General features: G+C 40.6%; 1 protein-coding gene across 1 annotated transcript; it reads left to right on the top strand.

Annotated features, from left to right (window-relative positions):
* The first annotated feature begins 258 nt into the window (after positions 1-258).
* mfsd14a2 (major facilitator superfamily domain containing 14A2) lies at positions 259-14,975 on the top strand. The gene is made up of 12 exons (XM_029524598.1): positions 259-480; positions 3,727-3,822; positions 6,227-6,289; positions 7,497-7,624; positions 7,963-8,077; positions 8,172-8,390; positions 8,712-8,825; positions 10,170-10,241; positions 10,569-10,681; positions 12,125-12,222; positions 12,411-12,568; positions 12,668-14,975. The coding sequence occupies exons 1-12, from the start codon at positions 397-399 to the stop codon at positions 12,878-12,880; spliced, it is 1,473 nt and encodes a 490-aa protein (XP_029380458.1). The 5' UTR covers positions 259-396; the 3' UTR covers positions 12,881-14,975.
* Positions 14,976-18,915: the final 3,940 nt, after the last annotated feature.

Genomic DNA, 18,915 nt, shown 5'->3' with positions numbered 1-18,915 from the left:
TGAATTGTGTTCATCGGAGTATCGGAACATCTTGTTCACTGTCCTCCTTATAAGGTACTTCCTCTTTATTACGCGTGACGTGACGTTCTTGTTTCGCCATTTGAGGATTAATAACATCATATATTTTTCCTAACCAATCAGACGCTGATTTTCTGGTTTGCGCGTCCACCAAAGGGCCAATCAGCGAGCGATGTAGGCGGGTCTACATCAAATTGAGGAAGTGGGTTTGAAGTGAGGTGGGGATGAGAAATCATCATTTAGTTAGCTCGCTGCTAGCTACTCTCTGGAGCTAACTGCAGAGGTGTTATCAGCCCACCAGCCGAGATCAGCACATTGTTTTACTTTTAACAGGCGGAACGATGACCCTCTGACACCAAGAATGGACATAAGTTAACAATGACGGGGGAGAAAAAGAAGAAAAAGCGGCTGAACCGCAGCATTCTTCTTGCAAAGAAAATTATAATAAAAGATGGAGGAAGTGTGAGTTAAATATTTATTTATCTTCGTTAACTTAGCTTGACACTGAGCTGCACTGACCGCCGAAGTTGGTCTGTAGCCTTGTTAATTTAATGATAAGCAGCGTTACGATGTGGCTTTTGGTGCCTGGTCCCCGGCAGGTAGTGTAACTGTAAGCTAGGACCGCCTAGCTAAAGTGCCTAACGCGGCTAGCTGTGAATTAGCATCGGCTAATGTTGGGCCGGCTGGCCGTTTACACGTCAGCTTGGCTAGCTGCTAAGTGTATTTTTCTTTGCGTGACCGTCGCTCTATACAAACAAACCCAAACTGAATAATAGTTTATTTAACTCCAAACTGTAGTTAATATTGACGGTACCTCGCATTTGATGTAATTTCGTTGGAAAATACGTGTTACAGTGAAGCTCTCAGGTACTATCTGAGGCTAGGTTAGCGTTAGCTTACCAGCATATGTCTAACGGTAATAGTTTTTTTGTTTGTTTGTTTGTTTTTGCTTGTCTTTCTTTCTTCCTTCCATAACCAAACAATGTTCAGGACAAGTTTTGTACTCTTAATTTTTATTGGAGACCAAGTGAAGGGACTAACAGTCCATCGTTTAGCGTAGATGTTGTACTTTATTTGGGGAAATTGCAGTGTGGCAGAAAACACTTCTCATAACTCAAACACAATGAGGTAGCAAACAAACCAAACAATGAGGGCGCAATTTAGATACAATGATTAAGTGATCATTGTATCTGCAGAATTGGCCGTGTGTATGTATGTATGTGAGATATTTCGTGATTTTATTTATATATATAATGACCAAATAGCTCATATTTACTGTGGTAATGTCCACTGCCAAATGGTAGTGATGTAATTTAATACATTGTACGTTAATGGAAGTCAGGTGGATGTAAGTAAAGGTGAGAAAGATGTACAAAGAACATATAAGTTCTAACTTCAAAACTTAACACATAAGAAATGGATCAAGGTGAAACTTTCCATTTCATGAATGAATTAACCCAAACAAATAGGCAAGTCAAAACATTGTCTGCCACTGCTCAAGCCAGCATTACCTGCCTACGTAAATGCAAGCAGCTGCATCTGCTTGTGTTCAGAATATGATTATCCTGATCTTTGTTCTAACATTAGCCATGAAATGTTATTTTATTGCTATATTCTTCCATATTTTTTCTGATTATTTGGCACCTCTAACACAACAATGCCAAGAAAAAAAAAGAGGTCCTTAACTGGAAGCTTCAAACGTCCTTGTACAGTATTTTGAAATTACAAATGCACATCATATCAGGGACTGTAGTTATTTTGATCACTGAGGTAGTGGAAGTAATGATTGTCCCAAATTAGGCTTTTGGCAAATAGTGGATATGGTAGGATTGTTTTAAATATAGTGAGGCAGCAGTGTTGCTTATGTAATCAGTTGGGCAGCTATGCCAAACATGCTAGATATCCATATGAAGGCACACAGAGTTGTAATCATAATGAGAAGAACAATAAACTGTTGTTTTCCATATAGTAATGGTCATGTCACTCTGATGACAGTGTTGTATCTACACCTGGCTCTACTCCAGTGAGGTCATCAGTTCAAATTATTGTTTTTGCTTTACTATATAACTGCAGCTAGGTTTGACCACACAGCTGTTAAGATTTCATATTCAACTTCCAGCCATTAGATCTATTAGGTGTAGATGCTCACTAGTCAAGAGTAAAATCTGAACTACTATTTTCAAAAAAAGGAAGTTGTAACATTTTTACAATGAGACAGCTGAAGATAGTGGCTTTTTGTTTCCCACAATGCAAGTAGTGTGACTTTCGACTTATCATGGAACAAAAGCGTCAGAATTCATCTGATTTGTGTCCTAAGCATAAATACCCAATTCTGCAGACATGTTCCCTGTGATGCTTTCACTATCTCCACATAGGTGAAATGACAAACCACATACAAGGATAAACAAATAGCTAGTATTGTGGTGGCGTTTGCCCTGGCCCGTTTTACTGTCTCCACAATTCACAACTAGCTGTATTTCCTGGTAATGGCCCTGCTCAGGAGCCATGCTGAGTTCATCACACTTTTTCTTCACCATACAGACTAGTATAGATTTTTCAATGCTACAGGGAGGTGACTTCCTCTCTGGGGGGTTGGCTACAGGAGGGATAAAAATGTGGTTAATTGTGTTTTACTCATTACAGATATCCATATTTCCATGGACTAAGCATGGATGAATGTCTTGATGTCTTTTCTTGTGTTAAATACTGGTTAGTTATTATGCTCAAAGCAAAAAAAAAAAAAAAAAATGAATAAGATTAAGGCGATACACCAGATGTCATGTAAACAGCTTAATCAAGTTGTCTGCCTCACATTTATATTGTAATTAGAGTTAGTATGACCGGATTAATCGAGCCGGGGTGCTTGCATTGCTTTCAAATTACTCTTCTCCGGTATGCTGGTCAATTGCCTAGTTTCAATTTACCTTTAGCACAGTGCTCATGTTGTGTGTTGAGGATAGAACCCAGAGAATGGCTTGTGGCTGTCTAAAAAAATAAATAATAGCTTGGATTTGACAGCAGGGACAAAGCTTTCTTGGTAGAAAGGATGACAACAGTTTGAGACAAGATTCTCTGTAAGAGCATCAGTGTAGAGAAAAAAATACATCAAGCTGCTCTAGCCTTGTTTCAGACCACTGAAATAAAGCTCAAACCTCCAATGTATTCACCAATTTGAAAAGGATAAATATATAATTTAATATGAAATAAACTATCTGTAATTATATGATAGACAGCCTCAGGTTTATGTGAATCATAAAATCTATATTTTAAGAAATCAATCTTAATCTAGTATAATGCAAGTATAACATGTGCTTGTATATGTACAGCCTGTTGTAGCTGTAGTTAGTTTCAGTTGCTGTTTGCAGGAAATTCTAATATAAATGGCAGCAATAGAGAGGGATGTTTGGTTTTGTGGTAGACTCAAAGATTTCTGTGTTGCAGTGGTTTCTCGGAATTTCCCTCAGTCTTGAGTAAAACGCAAGTTTCACATCATTTTTTAATTATTTATTTATTTTACAAACTTACCCAATTGTGGGTTGACTTACAGGATCAGGTAGTCACAGTATCATTAGAGAAAGAGCCCCTTCAAATGGACTCCAGTTTAAGGTTTGATCTGATGATGTGTTACCACTAACAGGCACTTTGGTGCCTGCTGAGATGTTGACTAACAACCTTTCCATCTGTGTGCCTGTCTCTGTCTCCACCCAGCCTCAGGGAATTGGTGAGCCCAGTGTTTACCATGCTGTGGTGGTCATCTTCCTGGAGTTTTTTGCATGGGGTCTCCTCACCACCCCAATGCTCACGGTAGGACCAGCTACTCACACACAGCAATTTGACACACAATTATGTAAACTGACATAACAGTTGTTGTTTATTAATTCGCCTACACCTTCCATTCTTGCCAAAGAGTGGCATTTTCCATTGACTGAAATCACACAAGGCCCTTTATCTGAATAATTGAATCCCTAATCAAATGATAAGGCCCTGGGTGATGCTGTTTTTTTTTTTTTTTTTTTTTTGTGGAGGGGGGGGGGGGTTGGTGGTTGTGTGTGTTGGCAGATGTTTTGGGCAGGCGCTAATGGGCTGAGAAATATGAAAAGGGCATCAAACCGTTGTATTGTCAGAGCACCAGTTCTTTGTTGAAAAGGCTTATCAGGGGGTCACTGGTGTTTATTTTCAGGCCAAAGCACAGATGCCAGCCAAGTCACGCCACGCCACACATTCCCCTTTGTGCACTGCAAAGTATTGCGGTCCAAGTAATAGCTACAGGCAATTCAAACAGTATTATTTGGAGACTTTCAATTTTAAAGTGTGACATGATTTTCCACCAGAAAGTCATCAGTCAATATTTTAAGAAGTCTCATCATTGTTCCCTTAAGACAACAATGGGAAGCACAAAGTTACTCCTATCATTTCTCCAACAGGAATTATATTCTAACTTTCTGACATCAGCTTTAATTTTTTTTTTATCTCAAACTCTGCATTTATTAAATTCCTCTTCATTCTATTTTATCTGTGTTCAATTTTCCTCTGATGTAAATTACCGCGTGTAGAGACTGGTATCACAAACAAATGATAAGCAAACATCTGCAAGCCACATGACTTGAACCAGACAGGCTTATGCAATGCATACTTTCCAGCGGCCTGTCGTTTTAAGGTGTGTGTGTGTGTGTGTGTGTGTGTGTTAGTGTGCGTTAAGCATTAATTATGGGAGGTTTGTTGCCCTCAAGATCCCTGGGTGGAGGCAGGATTTGCATTTTGGACTAATCAGAAGGCGCCTGGAAATGAGAGGGACTGTTTCTCTGCTCCCGATGAGCACACTGCTTCATTAGTATCCAGCAGCAACAGTCTTTACTGAGCATTCACAGTATGTGTGTGTTGGGTAACTGACTCCCAGAGGAACAGAGGGGTTTCTTAGCCATGCAATGAGCTTTTCCTCTGTACCCCTCAACAATAACCAGCTCCTGTTGTTCAATCTTGGTCGAGCTCCACATCCCCTCCATTAAACTATGGCTTCACGTCCCTCCCCAGTGTCAATGACATTTGCACACAATATTTGCTGCACTGTGGTGCTTTGAACTTTGAACCAATCATCCCATTGGTTTTTAACCATGAAAACATCCTCCTCCTTCTCTGCATTCCCATGAAGATAAAGCCATGAAGAGATGCAGTGTCTGGCTGTGCATAATCCTGAAATACTTTATATTTACTGTGGGAAATCAACAGCAAGCCAAACATTGTCACTAGCATCAGTAAAACTGTTCTGAATTTATATTAAAACTCCCTTACCCTTTGTTTCACCTCTTTCCACGTAAAAAAAAAAAAATCTGAATATTGTGTGTCCAGTTTTCATCTGAAAATCAGTAAACAGATGTCACTCGAAGTGACAGATAAGCGAAATGCGGTGTGGAGATCTGATATAAACCAGGTACTGTAGCTGGGACCTAACGCCCTAAAGCTCCGTGGCTACATGCTGCTTCACAGTTGTATTTACAAAAAGAATAAATGTTCACCCTCAACAAAACAGAGTGAAATAAATAGTGACTAAAGGTACTCTCTCATCCAGTCTGACAATAACCACGAATGACGCTTGTAACCACAACAACCCTTGGTACAGACCAAAACTTGCCACTTCATCAGCTTTGCAAAGTACTTGAGCTCACTTGACTTGTCAGGTGTTAACAAAACAGCACCAACTTTACAGCCTTTGCCTCCTAACATACATACACATTCATGCTGTGAACTCTTTTCCCCAGAAACTTAAAGCTGGTTTGGATTCAGCTTCTGCTCGTGTTATCTTCAATGATTGTAGCATGTTCAATGGTTCTCCACGTGATGGTCAAAAAACAAGTTTGACACATACCATTTTAATACTTATGAATTATAGTGAACATTTGCTGCTGTCACGTTTTCCAGAAAGATCTGAAACATTTTTTTTTTTTTAACATAAAAATATAAAATGAGAACAGTTACAGTTTTAACCATTCTTCCTTCATGTTTTCATGTTGATAAAACCAGTATAAGATTAAGAGAGGTCTGATCTTTAATGGACCTCAGTGATAACATTTATCACCAATTCCTTCTGGATTATTGTGCAGTCTCCGAAGACTAATACATTGTAGACCAGAGTTTCATTATTTCACTGAAACATGATACAAACTGTGTGGATTAGTGGCTTCATCTGGTGTTATCTGTGTTTGCTCTTCAGGTATTACACCAAACATTCCCCCAACACACATTCCTGATGAATGGACTTATTCATGGTGTCAAGGTAAGAAAGATCAGCATTAAAAAAACAGTAAAATTAAGCTTTATCTTATGATAATCAAACAGTAACATGCATATCAACATATCACAGTCACTCTTAAATTCTCCCCAGCAGGGTACTTGCAAACAATACTTCTGTGCTGTTTAAAATGACATAAGCTGCTCTGTGTGGCAATACAGTTGCTGTGCACTGTTTGTTTAAAATTATTCACAAAAATGTTTTTGGATCAAAATCTTTTTTCTTATTTTTTTTTTTTTTATTTAGTGCAGTTTTTGTGGATTCTAATATGTAACATTTGAGCCACATAGCAGGGAGCACCAGCAGTTTGAAGGACCACATCTGCCATCAGTTAACATCTGTCTTCACTGCTGCATGTTTGTCTGTCTTTTATTTGCCCGTGGAAGATTTTCTGAATGTGTGTTTTTTGTTCAGCTATCCCTTGTTCCAACACCTACAAGTTTTCCCGTAACAATGGCAGGTTCCCCAGCTGGTCATAGAATAGTTTACACCATATCAGGGTCAAGTACAAATGTACTTTGTGAGGACAGTGTGACTAAAGATAGGATAAACTTTAATTAATTTATTTATTTTCTGTGTGCGTATTTTTGAGATCACAGCTGTCGTTATGTCACCATACACAACTTCTTGGTATTATCATGGAATAATTCCCCTGAAAACACCAGGAAATGTCCTCAAGTTAAACTGTCTTAATAAATATTGAGATTAGTGGCCAGAATCCAATACTCTCAGAAATAGATATTAGTTACCCAACCCTAACCTTTGTGTTACTGTGGCTTTAGGTGACAAACTCAGCCTACAGCTAAAACATTTCTCTGGAGATGTGTGACTGAGTTCAAATTCTCTACAACTGTTGGCTATTGCGGTTTTATTCGGAGTAGTCAATCAATTCAAGACGTAACATAAAATTCCCATGATTTTACCTTTTCAGACTCTGGGATCACAATCAAACTTTATACAGTTATTTGTTATTTGTCACCTCATTGTTTCATTAGCACATGGATTATTGCATGTCTTTGGTCAACTAATTACACTCTAATGGCAGAAATCACTAGTGTATATCCCTGTTGCTCTTTTAGTGGTGATTTCAGTCTAGCTTTCCATTTGTAGCTCTCAGTTAGTCCACCATTAGTCTCTGAAACATTTTTCTTGATGTTATTAATGTCCTCATCCCTCTCTATGTCCTTTCTAGGGTCTATTATCATTTCTTAGTGCTCCTCTTATTGGAGCATTGTCAGACGTATGGGGACGTAAGTCTTTCCTGCTGCTAACGGTCTTCTTCACTTGTGCGCCCATTCCACTGATGAAGATCAGCCCATGGTGGGTGCAAACATAAAGTCAAGCTTCTCACTGTTGTAATAGTTGTTGTTTCTTTTTGTATGTGTGTGTGTGTGTGTGTGTTTTTTGTTTTGTTTTGTTTTTTGCATAAATGCCTAAATACAAATGCATAATAGTTTTTGTAAATTTGCAAGGGCTTTTTTGCTTCTTTTATTTCCAATGCCTACATACCAAAATGATTTTAGGAATTTTAAGCCAACGTGAAACAAATGGCAAAGAGTATTTGTTGCTTGTATTAACAGAAGTTTCAATTTAAAGAAGGTCAGCTGTAATTGTTTTAGTTTGTCTGTGCTGACCAGCTGAGCTTCCTCTTCTTTCAGGTGGTACTTTGCGGTTATCTCCATGTCTGGCGTCTTTGCTGTCACCTTTTCTGTGATATTTGCCTATGTGGCTGACATCACGCAGGAGCATGAGAGGAGCACAGCGTACGGTTTGGTAAGGAGGTGGTTTACCAAAACTGATTATCTCAGCCCTGTTGAAAAAGGGTGTGAATGTTTCAGTGGTCATCTTTTCTTTATGCTCCTTCCAGGTATCAGCTACCTTTGCAGCCAGTCTGGTTACCAGTCCAGCCATTGGAGCCTACCTGTCTGTGGCCTATGGTGACACCTTGGTGGTGATCCTGGCCACAGCCATCGCCTTGCTCGACATCTGCTTCATCCTTGTGGCTGTGCCAGAGTCGCTGCCAGAGAAGATGAGGCCGGCATCGTGGGGTGCACCAATCTCCTGGGAACAAGCAGACCCCTTTGCCGTGAGTAGAAACATCATCATGACTCAGTAGTGGGCACAGATTTGGTTACAGAATACACTACTTGGTTCTTAATAATGCAAAGAAACTAGTCACTGTGTGCAGTTAGATTAAATTTAAACAGTGTGGAAAATCCACAGTTTCGTATGCATCTTAAAAATCTGTGAATCTGTGTTTAAGTTCAGAGTTCAGTTTACAGCCTAACTTTTCTTCCTTAATCTTAACCTTTTGGGAACATTTTTAAGTTAACATATCAGAAGTGGCAACAATGTTGTTCATGATTTGAAGTTGTATTGTTTTTGTTGTTTTTGTTGTCCTGCCCAGTCTCTGCGTAAAGTGGGCCAGGACTCCACAGTGCTGCTCATCTGTATCACAGTGTTTCTCTCCTACCTCCCCGAGGCCGGCCAGTACTCCAGCTTCTTCCTTTATCTCAGACAGGTAATGCATCTTTTTTTTTTTTTTTTGCAATTAAGATGGGTGTGGGCTGAACCACAAGTACTCCTGTAATGTAACAACTACTGCCTGGTCATAAGTGGGAATGTCAACGTGATGGGCAACATAACTGGCATAATTTCACACCTACGTGCTCTGAATTAGGGTATTCATTTTTAAGTGACATGGAGGGAGTGTGTAAATTACGATTAATACGTGGCTGTTGTATCTGATATTATACTTTTACAATTTGTGTTGCAAAGAAGAGACAGACTGCTACTGGAAAGCTCAGAGAATGATTTCAGTGCAGCTTGGGTAAATTTGCCAAGTAAACACTTTCACCTACGTTGCTTTAAGGTTGGATCAGCAGGTTTGCTGAGCAGTCTGTTTCAGTGCATGAATAAGTAGAGCAAATTCATTAGGTGTCTCAGCAGACTGCCAGTGCATTTGGAACACAAGCAGCCAAAAATGGAAAACTGCAGAGTCCTGTTATTTATAGACTGATGGCATCTGGAAGCACCCGGCAGCTCAGAGGTGGACCGACAAGGTGTGATCTCCCCCTTCCGCTAAACAGAGGATTGTACTGGCAGCAACAAGTCCTGGAGATACTCGTTGTAGAGAGAACTGACACAGAGGGAGTTTTGAGTAACTAGGCATGTGTTTATATACCTTGACGTTTTTTTTGTTTTTTTTTTTCCTCTGCCTTTACACCAATGCAAGGTAAAGGCACAAAACTTGACAAGAACATAGCCTGGATCAAAATAACGGGAAGTTCAAAGATGGGTGGGGTCTGACCCCTGAATACTGAGTAGTCATGGGCCAAAATACCTACATGTTCCCAGGTGTGATGGCTGGTGTGTTCCCATTGTAAGATGGTCTCTATTTAACCTTGTATAAACATGTCAGATAAACCGGTCTGACACACACGCCTTACACCTCTCTTCTACCATCCAGAAAAAAACCTGCATAGGGGTTAACGTTACATACCACACCCTTACAGCCTCTTTATGGTAAAACTGTTATGTGTTTCATTGTATTATATTGTATAATTAGATACAGCTCCCACCAGCTGCTCTGTCCTTATTGCTGCCTGTAAACAATTGTGAAAGTATTTGACCTGAATGCACCAGAGAAAATGGGGAGGAAAATGGGAGTAGGACTCCTTATATGTCTGTCCAAGTTGCTCTGTTAAACACCATGTGTTTATAAAAGACCACCAACAGAACCACCTCTTCCATTTTCTTTCTTATTTCTTATGTCTAAAAACATTAAATGCTTTTGGTTTGTGTGCTTGTCTTTCGGTAGGCAGTCATGTCCTAACCTGGTTCATCTTAACTGTCTCGCCCTCAGGTCATTGGCTTCTCATCAGAGACAGTGGCTGCCTTTATCGCTGTAGTGGGAATCCTGTCAATACTAGCTCAGGTACCTGAAAAAAATATTCTATTGAGTTTGTAATACTGAGCAATCCCCTCACGTTTGTTTGTTTGTTTGGTTTTTTGTTTGCATTTTAATGAGCATTTCCTTGATTAATCAAATGTTCAGAAAATAGTGAGAAATCCCTTTCACAATTTCCTGCAGAACAAGTTAACAACTTGGCTTGATATCACCCTTTGATAATCTGTACCATACCACCCCTTTACCCTCAGTTTAACAAAGCGGACAGATAATTATTTCTGAAAATTATTGGCTGCATTACTTAAAGCCTCTTTTAGGGGTGTCTTCTATAACTTGTGTGCTGTGTTGCTTTAGACGGTGGTGTTGGGGATCCTGATGCGTTCAATAGGGAATAAGAACACAATCCTGCTTGGCCTCGGCTTCCAAATCCTCCAGCTGGCGTGGTACGGCTTTGGCTCTCAACCATGGTCAGTAACGTGTAAACACGTATGCACACATTTTGCCTCTATAATTTTTGTTCTGATTCAAAATTGCTCTTGTCACAGTCTTCATTATTCATGGTGAAAATTTATAAAGAGTTGTGGATTCTTAAGAAGTTTTAATTCTTGAAATGTGGTTATGTATATATCAATGGAACTCAATCTTCCTCACAAAAGGCAGCAGAGACTAACTGAATTTTTTTTTTTTTTAAACTCAAATAATTTTCCAAGAAGCTGAGAGAGAGAATATGCTGCTTGTCCATGCAGAGTTACTGGAACGAATCGTGGCTGACTTTGGGCAAGGGCGGGGGACACTTAAGGCAATCACAGGGACAACATACAGAAACAAACTATTCACAACCACCACCCACACTTGCTATTTAGGCAAGTTAGAGTCACAAATTAGCCTAAACATGCTTGTTTGATTATGGGAGGAAGTTAGAACCCGCAGAAGACACTGATACTATCGCAGAGCGATGCAAACTCTGCTTTACTTAGAAGCTTTTTGCTGTGAAGCAACAGTCCTAACATAACCAACCACCTTACTGCCCTTAAATTTTACAGTGGAAATGTAATTCAAACCAATGCAATCTACACAGCACTTATTACACCCCTATGTGGTTGAGGCACCATCATCCGGTAAATGGGCGTTTTTGAATTATTTCTGTGCTCCTTTACACTACAATTCCTTGTTCTTGTCCACTATTGTTGTAATCCTATGACAATCCACTAGAGGGGAGCAAATCATTGACAGAGTAATGGAACAGGTGCTATAATCTGATTTCCGTGGCTTTTTAAAGGTATCAAGACTTTGTTTTACTCATGAAAGCCAATGTTATTAGTTTTGAATAGTAGCTACATATGCACACTGTTGTGTGATGATCATTTTCAAACTATAGTTTTTAAATATGACCAGGCAGACAAGCAAAAAAAAAAAGGTGTGTCTACCAAACAGCCACCAACCACTGACACAAATCAGTTTCATTTCTCCTAAAGAGAGATCATCACAGCCTCATTCCTTTTCTTGTTTTCCCCCAGAGGGCAAAGATAGCACAGCAGTGATATCTGTTGGTTCTGACAAAAAACAGTCGACAAAACATCTTCTTAATGGTTCTTTCCTAGAGATTACGTTTAACAAAATTCAAGTTGGCCATACCAAATATTGAACTGAGCGTTCTTTCTATTTTCCCAAAAATGCCAAGCATTTTCCTTTTCCAAAGAAACTTAATCTAATATTAACTTTAACATTTGTTGTTTTTGTACCATAGAGGCAAGGTAAATGTTTTTTCTTTATTCACCCGTTTATTTGTTTGTTTTGTTTTTTTTACTCTTAAGACTTTAGACCTCAAATCACCTTCAAGGACATGTGGAAATGAAATCTCTTAAAGAATTTTGTTCGTGTCTCTAACAAATGTTTGTTGTTGGTTGTAGGATGATGTGGGCAGCTGGAGCTGTTGCAGCTATGTCCAGCATCACTTTTCCTGCCATCAGCGCAATTGTGTCGCGAAATGCAGATCCAGACCAACAAGGTGAGCGCCAACAGTTTGTTGTCATATGTCTGTCAGGCCGAGTGTCACCGTCAATATGGTCATATAACTCAAGTCTTCCTTGAGTTCAGGTCCTGTTGTGTGTTGACTTGACAAATATCATTAATTCCTGAGTGAAATTAAAGATGTGGCAGCTTCCTGAAGTTGTATGTGGTTGTGTTCCTCTGTAGGTGTTGTCCAGGGGATGATTACGGGAATTCGGGGCCTCTGTAACGGTTTGGGCCCTGCTCTTTACGGTTTCGTCTTCTACTTGTTTCATGTGGAGCTGACCGACACAGATGGTTCTGAGAAAGGTGCCAAATCCAACATGGCCAACCCCACTGATGAGGTGAACATAAATAAAAAAAATGTCTTTAAAGTCTTATGTACAATACAAAGAATATGTTGCAGCTCTGATTGAACTAAATATATCTTGTCTCCTCTCCAGAGTGCCATCATCCCAGGTCCTCCCTTCCTGTTTGGTGCATGCTCAGTGCTGCTGTCTCTGCTGGTTGCCCTGTTTATCCCGGAGCACACGGGGCCAGGCATGAGACCTGGTGCCTACAAGAAGCACAGCAATGGGGCACAGAGTCACTCCCACAGCCCCCAGGGCAGTGGGGCAGAGGGAAAGGAGCCCCTGCTGGAGGACAGCAGTGTATAACCTCAGCTAAGGGAGGGCAGCACCCTCAGTCTACCCCAGTAAACCCCTGCACACATGGACAGACCCACACTTTTTACCACACGGACACACTCATACCTCGGGCACACATCAGACTGCAGTGATGAGGTCTGTGTCCGTGTGTTTGTGTTCACAGCACAAAAGTGGGCAGCTGCTCCTTAGCAGCCCTTTTCTTTTTTTAAAAGCAGGCTTTTTTCGAGGACTCTCTACAGACCATTTATGAAGAGAGTGCGAATAATTTTTTTGGGCTGCAGAGGAAAGGTGTGTGTGACTTGGTTGAGCTGGACTCTAATGCTTGGTTTCTATAAAGCAGTAAAAGTGGAGCATACAGCCGTTCGCCCCTCTACTGGTGCAAAGCTCCAGTGAAGCGATTTGCTTAAGAGTGTGAGTGAGGTGTCTCTCAAATGTTACTAAATCCCTGTGTGATTATTCATCTTCCTCTATAGCCAGTGAAGTGGCAACTTTGTCTGTTTGTTTAACACAAGAGTAACAAACAGTTAGTTGTGCACTTGTTTAATGGTCTTTCACACATTAACTGCTCTGTTAAAAAGCATCCAAGAAGGGAACACAGTTTTTCCTCTGTTTGCACAGCAGGGAAGTGCAGCAACTGCACCTGTGAGAGGAGCCTCTGCAGACCAGTGTTGGAGAGGCGCTGCTTCATCTCAAGTCAGGATGAGTCAACCAGTTCACATATGAAAAGCTTCGTAAGACCACACTTTGTTTAAATGTCACACACTCGTCGCAGAGAAACGTGTGAAACTGAGACCACTTCGTTAGCTGAAACTGTTTTACTGTTTACTTGCCATTCTCTCAATTCATAGTGCAGTTTTGGTTGTATATTTTTCTCTGGTCAAACTGAAGGCTAGTTGTACTTCAAGTTTTTATTCAAGAAACAAATGTTGCCTTGAAGTGACTCCAGATAATTATATATTAGACATATATATATTATGTCTAATTATGTATTAGACATTACGTTACCTGTATGAAGACCAAGGTCTGAGAAGGCTCTGTAATCTTACGCTTTCGCTCCCATAGGAGCCCTTACACACTTTCTATTCCTTCGTTTTCATGTCCTACCTGTCACTGTTCGCTGACATTTATTATCAACAGGGTTAAGGCTTACAGAAGCACGGTTTTATTTTAAAGGCCTCTGGACCACTAGGAGGTGGAACGTTGCTATCAGCATGTCAGTGTTAGCACTGACTGTTAACAAGGAGACTGAATTTAGTGGATTAAACAAAGTATCAATGATGCTTCTGCAGTGGAGGATGATGAGTATGACGTAGGCTGGCAGATAAAGATTTCAACAAAAACGCTTTCATGTGATCCCTGACATTTAAGATGCCAGACAAACAGCCATCTTGTCTCAAACAAGAACCAACAACAGACCATCGAAATTTTCTGTGTGAACCTCATGGAACTGGCTTGTAACTCTAACTCATTAACAAGCTGCAGATTCTCCATGGGGGGGGCTCCTTGGTCAGCATCAGATCACCTTATACTTCACAACCTGAAACACCTACAGGTCAGAAAAGTAGCAGCAGCATGAACTCAGTCTAGAAGCTCAACAAGGGAAGGCTGCTTTAACTTTGGATGATAAAGGCTGTAAAATCTTCTTTCACTTTCATCCATACTGTAGTTAATTCACCTACACAAACGTGGCTTGTCTAAATAAGGAAAACAAACTAAAGTTAAATAAGTTTTTGTCTTTCAGTGGGGAGTGGATGGTGATCATGGGCACGTCCGTACCTGCCGGTTAAAACTGCTGCTGTTACTTTTTCGGCCAACAGGTGTTCGGGGTTGAACATGAACTGCAGCTCTGTAACCAGATGTTCTTTTAGGTGCTTTGCATCAGTGGCTCTGTGTTCCCTTTGGTCACATACTGTGCTAACAGCTGGTGAATTATTCTTGTCACAGTCTTGAACAGTCGATTTATAAATGTCGCAAGTGCATTTAAATAACCAAATTACAACCTGGTATGAATTAGTAGCTAATGGTGGGTTTCTCACTGTTGAACATTTTTCTGAAGTGAAATGTGCGTCATATTTTGTGCCAAAATTTTTTTATTATAGGTTTTTTTTTTGTTTTTTTTTTTTGTAGTATTTGTTTGTCTTTTGGTTTGCGTTTTCATTGTGTTCATAGGTGTGCTTGAATGATTTTTTTTTTTTTTTTTTTTTTTTTTTTTTTTGTGTGTGTGTTTTTTTTTTTGTTTTCTCATGTCTTAATTACTTTGACTGAAGATTTAAGTTTTAAATTTCTTTTTTATACTTTTAAAACTTAATTTGGTTATTTCTGGCAGTGTGACTAGATGATGAGTTATTGAATGACCATCTTGTTTCAGTCTGTCTTCATTTAATAACAAGCATTTTGCCGTGGTTATGTCTGTTTAATAAGCTCAGAATTGCTGAATGTTCCATGCCAAGCTGTATGTTGACCACACTTTACCCTCAGCGTTTGAACTCACTTTTCATAGTTTGTTTTTTGTTTTTTTGTTTTAATTTCAGAAGGGTTGTTACTTAACAAGAGGCTGTAGTTGTTGATTTAATCTCTGGATATCACCTTTCTTTTTTTTGGACCAACACAATAAATTCAGATTTTGCATAAATTGGAAAGATTCTGCACCAGCCCCATGTGCACTCGTACAGCTTACACACAGTTGACTGTAATTGTACAAAAATCACCTGTACGTACAGTAAATGTAAATATTTATTGCTCAAGGAGATGGCCACCTCTTGGTCTGTTTGGTTGTTTGGTGCAATTATTCTATATTTCTCAAGACTGACCCACACGCCACTCCTGTTTTTAGTATGTGGTTTGTGGCCTGAACCCCCTCTCTGTGTGCCTAAATTTAGCCAAGAAACAAGTATGGCAACATAAGTAAATGGTGGTTATTATGTAAATATGGGAGACTAATGACAAACTATTTATTAAAGGTTTATTGTACAATGAAATGTTTGCGTTTGCCTCTGTGGGTTTTGGGGTGTGTACCCTATGTTTGCACAAAAATTGTCTGTGTGATCAGGGTGCATCTTGGTAGTCGTCCTAAAAAATAATCCTGCTTCGTCCTATTAGGACCTTTTGATAAAGCTTTTCAGTATTCTTCTCTAAACGAGACCTTTCTTTGTTGGTTGACTGTTTTAAGTCGTCCTGCTTTTCGGAGTTGTGTTGAGCGTTTTGTTCTGGGGTTTTTTTTTTGTTTTTTTTTTTTTTTCTCTCTTTCCTCCTCCTAATGCTTCCTTCACCTACACTGCTAAAAGTACACTCAGCTGTTATTAATGCACACATCTAAGCTCCTTTACCTTCTGTGCTCTCAGCCTTTCTCAGCCGTGTCAGTAGGTCCTGAAAAATGCTTTATGATTTGTGTGTGTATGGAGTCAGTGGTTACGCTGCTTTGGGGGTTGATCTGCACATTTTTATTTCATGTTACTGTTGGGCTTTTATTTTTTATTATTATTTTTTTTTTAATATATAAGTAAATTGTGTTACTTCCCAATCGTTACATTTTCACATGCTGCTATTCTCCCACCTGACGTCTCTGTTTGAGACATCAGTTCGGAGCCCACCAGTCTAATATGAAACGCTTCACTCCACCGTTGGAGGATAATCTTTGAGCAGTCAGCCTCACCAGGGATTTCTTCTCTCTACTGGAATATGATGAGGTGTGCACAAGTGTCCAAGTGGAGCAGCAGGTGTTTTGGAGTCTTAACCTGGGATAGAAGAGATAATAATAAGACTCTTAGACATAATCCGTGCTCATTGTTTCCTGATGAGGCCTCTGATAAGTCTGGTCATGATGGATTCGTTGGCAAAAATGGTTTCTTTAATTGAACTTCCATAATAACCAGCTGCTGAACACACTGTTGTGTGTGTGTGACGGCTGCAGCAGGACGCAACTACCTCGCTGCTGTTTAATATGATTCCTACTTTGCTTTACACATGAAGACTTGCAGACACATGTTGCACCCCATTTCTACCATTACAAAGCGCACACACGATGCTGAAAAAAAGAGAATGTGTTTTCTTTCAGGCCTCCAGTGATTGTAGCTACAGAAAACAACAAACGGCAGGTTCCAACTTTCCAGGAATTAGAGGAACACGGCCTTGTCAGGATTAACTGCTCTCTGGTAGCCAAAGCAGCGGGCATGTTTTGACAAGAGCAACATCACTGAGCACTTCAGAGAAGGTAGCTGCTTAGAGCCGAGTGCAGGAGCCCCTGTTTGGCTGTGGGTTATTTGTTCTTCTGTTGGGGGGATGAAAGGCGGGGGGGGGGGGGGGGGGTCCATGTGACTGTTTTGGGGGAGCTGCTGGAATGTATTGTGTTGCAGAGTCGCTGTAATTGTACGTTTACTGTCCAGGCTTCAGTGAGGTGCTTGAGAGTGGAAGAGAGCTCACATGCTTGAAAACTGGCCCCCTGCACTTGGCTGGACGCCAGCAGTGGTCCTCAGCCTCCGTCACTCTAAATGTGAGTGTCTATTAACCTCGGAGACGGCGTGCATCCATCAAGCCCTGCCTTGAAACTTAAAGTATTGTCTTTGCAAACGCTGGAAACGGCAGCAGGAAGAGCTCTTCCTTTAGAGCAGCACACCTCAGGCCCCGCAGACGCACCGGGAAGGGGAAGTGGGCCCAGCGGTGGATGTCCCACTCAGCCCTGACACACGGCAGCATCTCTTCCTGCCGTGGAGAAGCATAGCGGCGTTGGCGTCGAGGAAGAGCCCCGGGATGAATCATGTGTGAACCTCATTGTTCTTGCAGTCAAACAGGTCTGTGTGAACCTGGGACTGTCACTAATCTCTGCCACAGTCCCGGCTTTCCCATGTTCTATATGAGGACTGCCCATGTTTCCTTATGACTTCCTGGCACATGTGGTTGATGATTAACTCTGGGATGGTTACGGGCCTGCGGGCTGTTTCTCACACACACACACACACACACACACCAGGACTCAACACCTATGGATGCGAAACTACAGGACAAACACAAATATGATTCATTTTAAACTGTATAATAACTGCTCAGGTATCAGTCACCTCGTCATGATAGTGCAGATTAAAAAAAAAAAAAAAAAAGCCTGCGTGTGTTCATAACGAGTGAGTCAGCCTTATCAGTCTGAACCCTGACCCTGTTGATTTTGCTGTCACAATCAGACAGGGTGTTACCTACATACATATATGCTGGAATAAGGTTAAGGCCAGATGGACGTGTGTGTGGTTGTTGCTGATGCAGCAGGCGTTTAAGGACAGCGGCAGAAAAGTGTAGCTTCAGGCTTTTCCATAAGAGCACTTTATTCCCTCTGCATTTTCTCCAGATTTATGTCATTGCTAAGAGAGAGACGGTGGAAACTAACACACCTGTGCTGTGGCTGACGGTTAAAGCATCGTCTTTTTTCATTTTCAGGAGCGATTTGAAACAGCTTTTGACCCCTTCTCTGCCTCATCTGATGGTTTTGCTATTTTTACCCGTTAAGTCTAGCTGTTTGGATTTGTAGGGAATGAAGACGAAAATGCGCAAAACTATTCACTCCTTTGACGGCCTGCTCTTGCTGATTTACTTGACCCTTTCCGCCCTCCACCCTTCACCTGAACCACACAGACAGACGCCAAACACTGCGGTCATTCTCCGCACAGCATGAGACTGTGACTGAGACGCAGTGCCCTCAGTTTGACCCCGGCAGAGGTCAGTATTAGGCGGCAGTCAGGTCGCAGCTCAAAAAAAAAACAACCTCCATTTAGTCCCCAGCAACAGGCGATACTGTCTGCTTTCACATCATGTGTTTATGACTCATTTGTTTTTTTGTTCATCTGGACCTCAAAAACACATCAATAGTTCTGAGCCGTAATGACCCTAATTTAACCAAAATAACAAAGTAGGGTGCGCTGCTTCGGTCACGCAGCTTTAACTAAATATTGGAGACAAAATGTACCGAAAATGGGCTGATCCTGCATTTGTATAGTTAATGTACTATTTCATGGTTATTTTCAACATCTGCTACAAAAAAATGTTAGAAGTAAACAAGTAAA

This window comes from Echeneis naucrates, chromosome 17 (assembly GCF_900963305.1).
Source record: "Echeneis naucrates chromosome 17, fEcheNa1.1, whole genome shotgun sequence".
In the NCBI taxonomy this organism is placed as follows: Eukaryota; Metazoa; Chordata; class Actinopteri; order Carangiformes; family Echeneidae; genus Echeneis; species Echeneis naucrates.
Note: the sequence above shows the minus strand (reverse complement) of the source record. Positions and strands in the feature narration are given on the sequence as shown.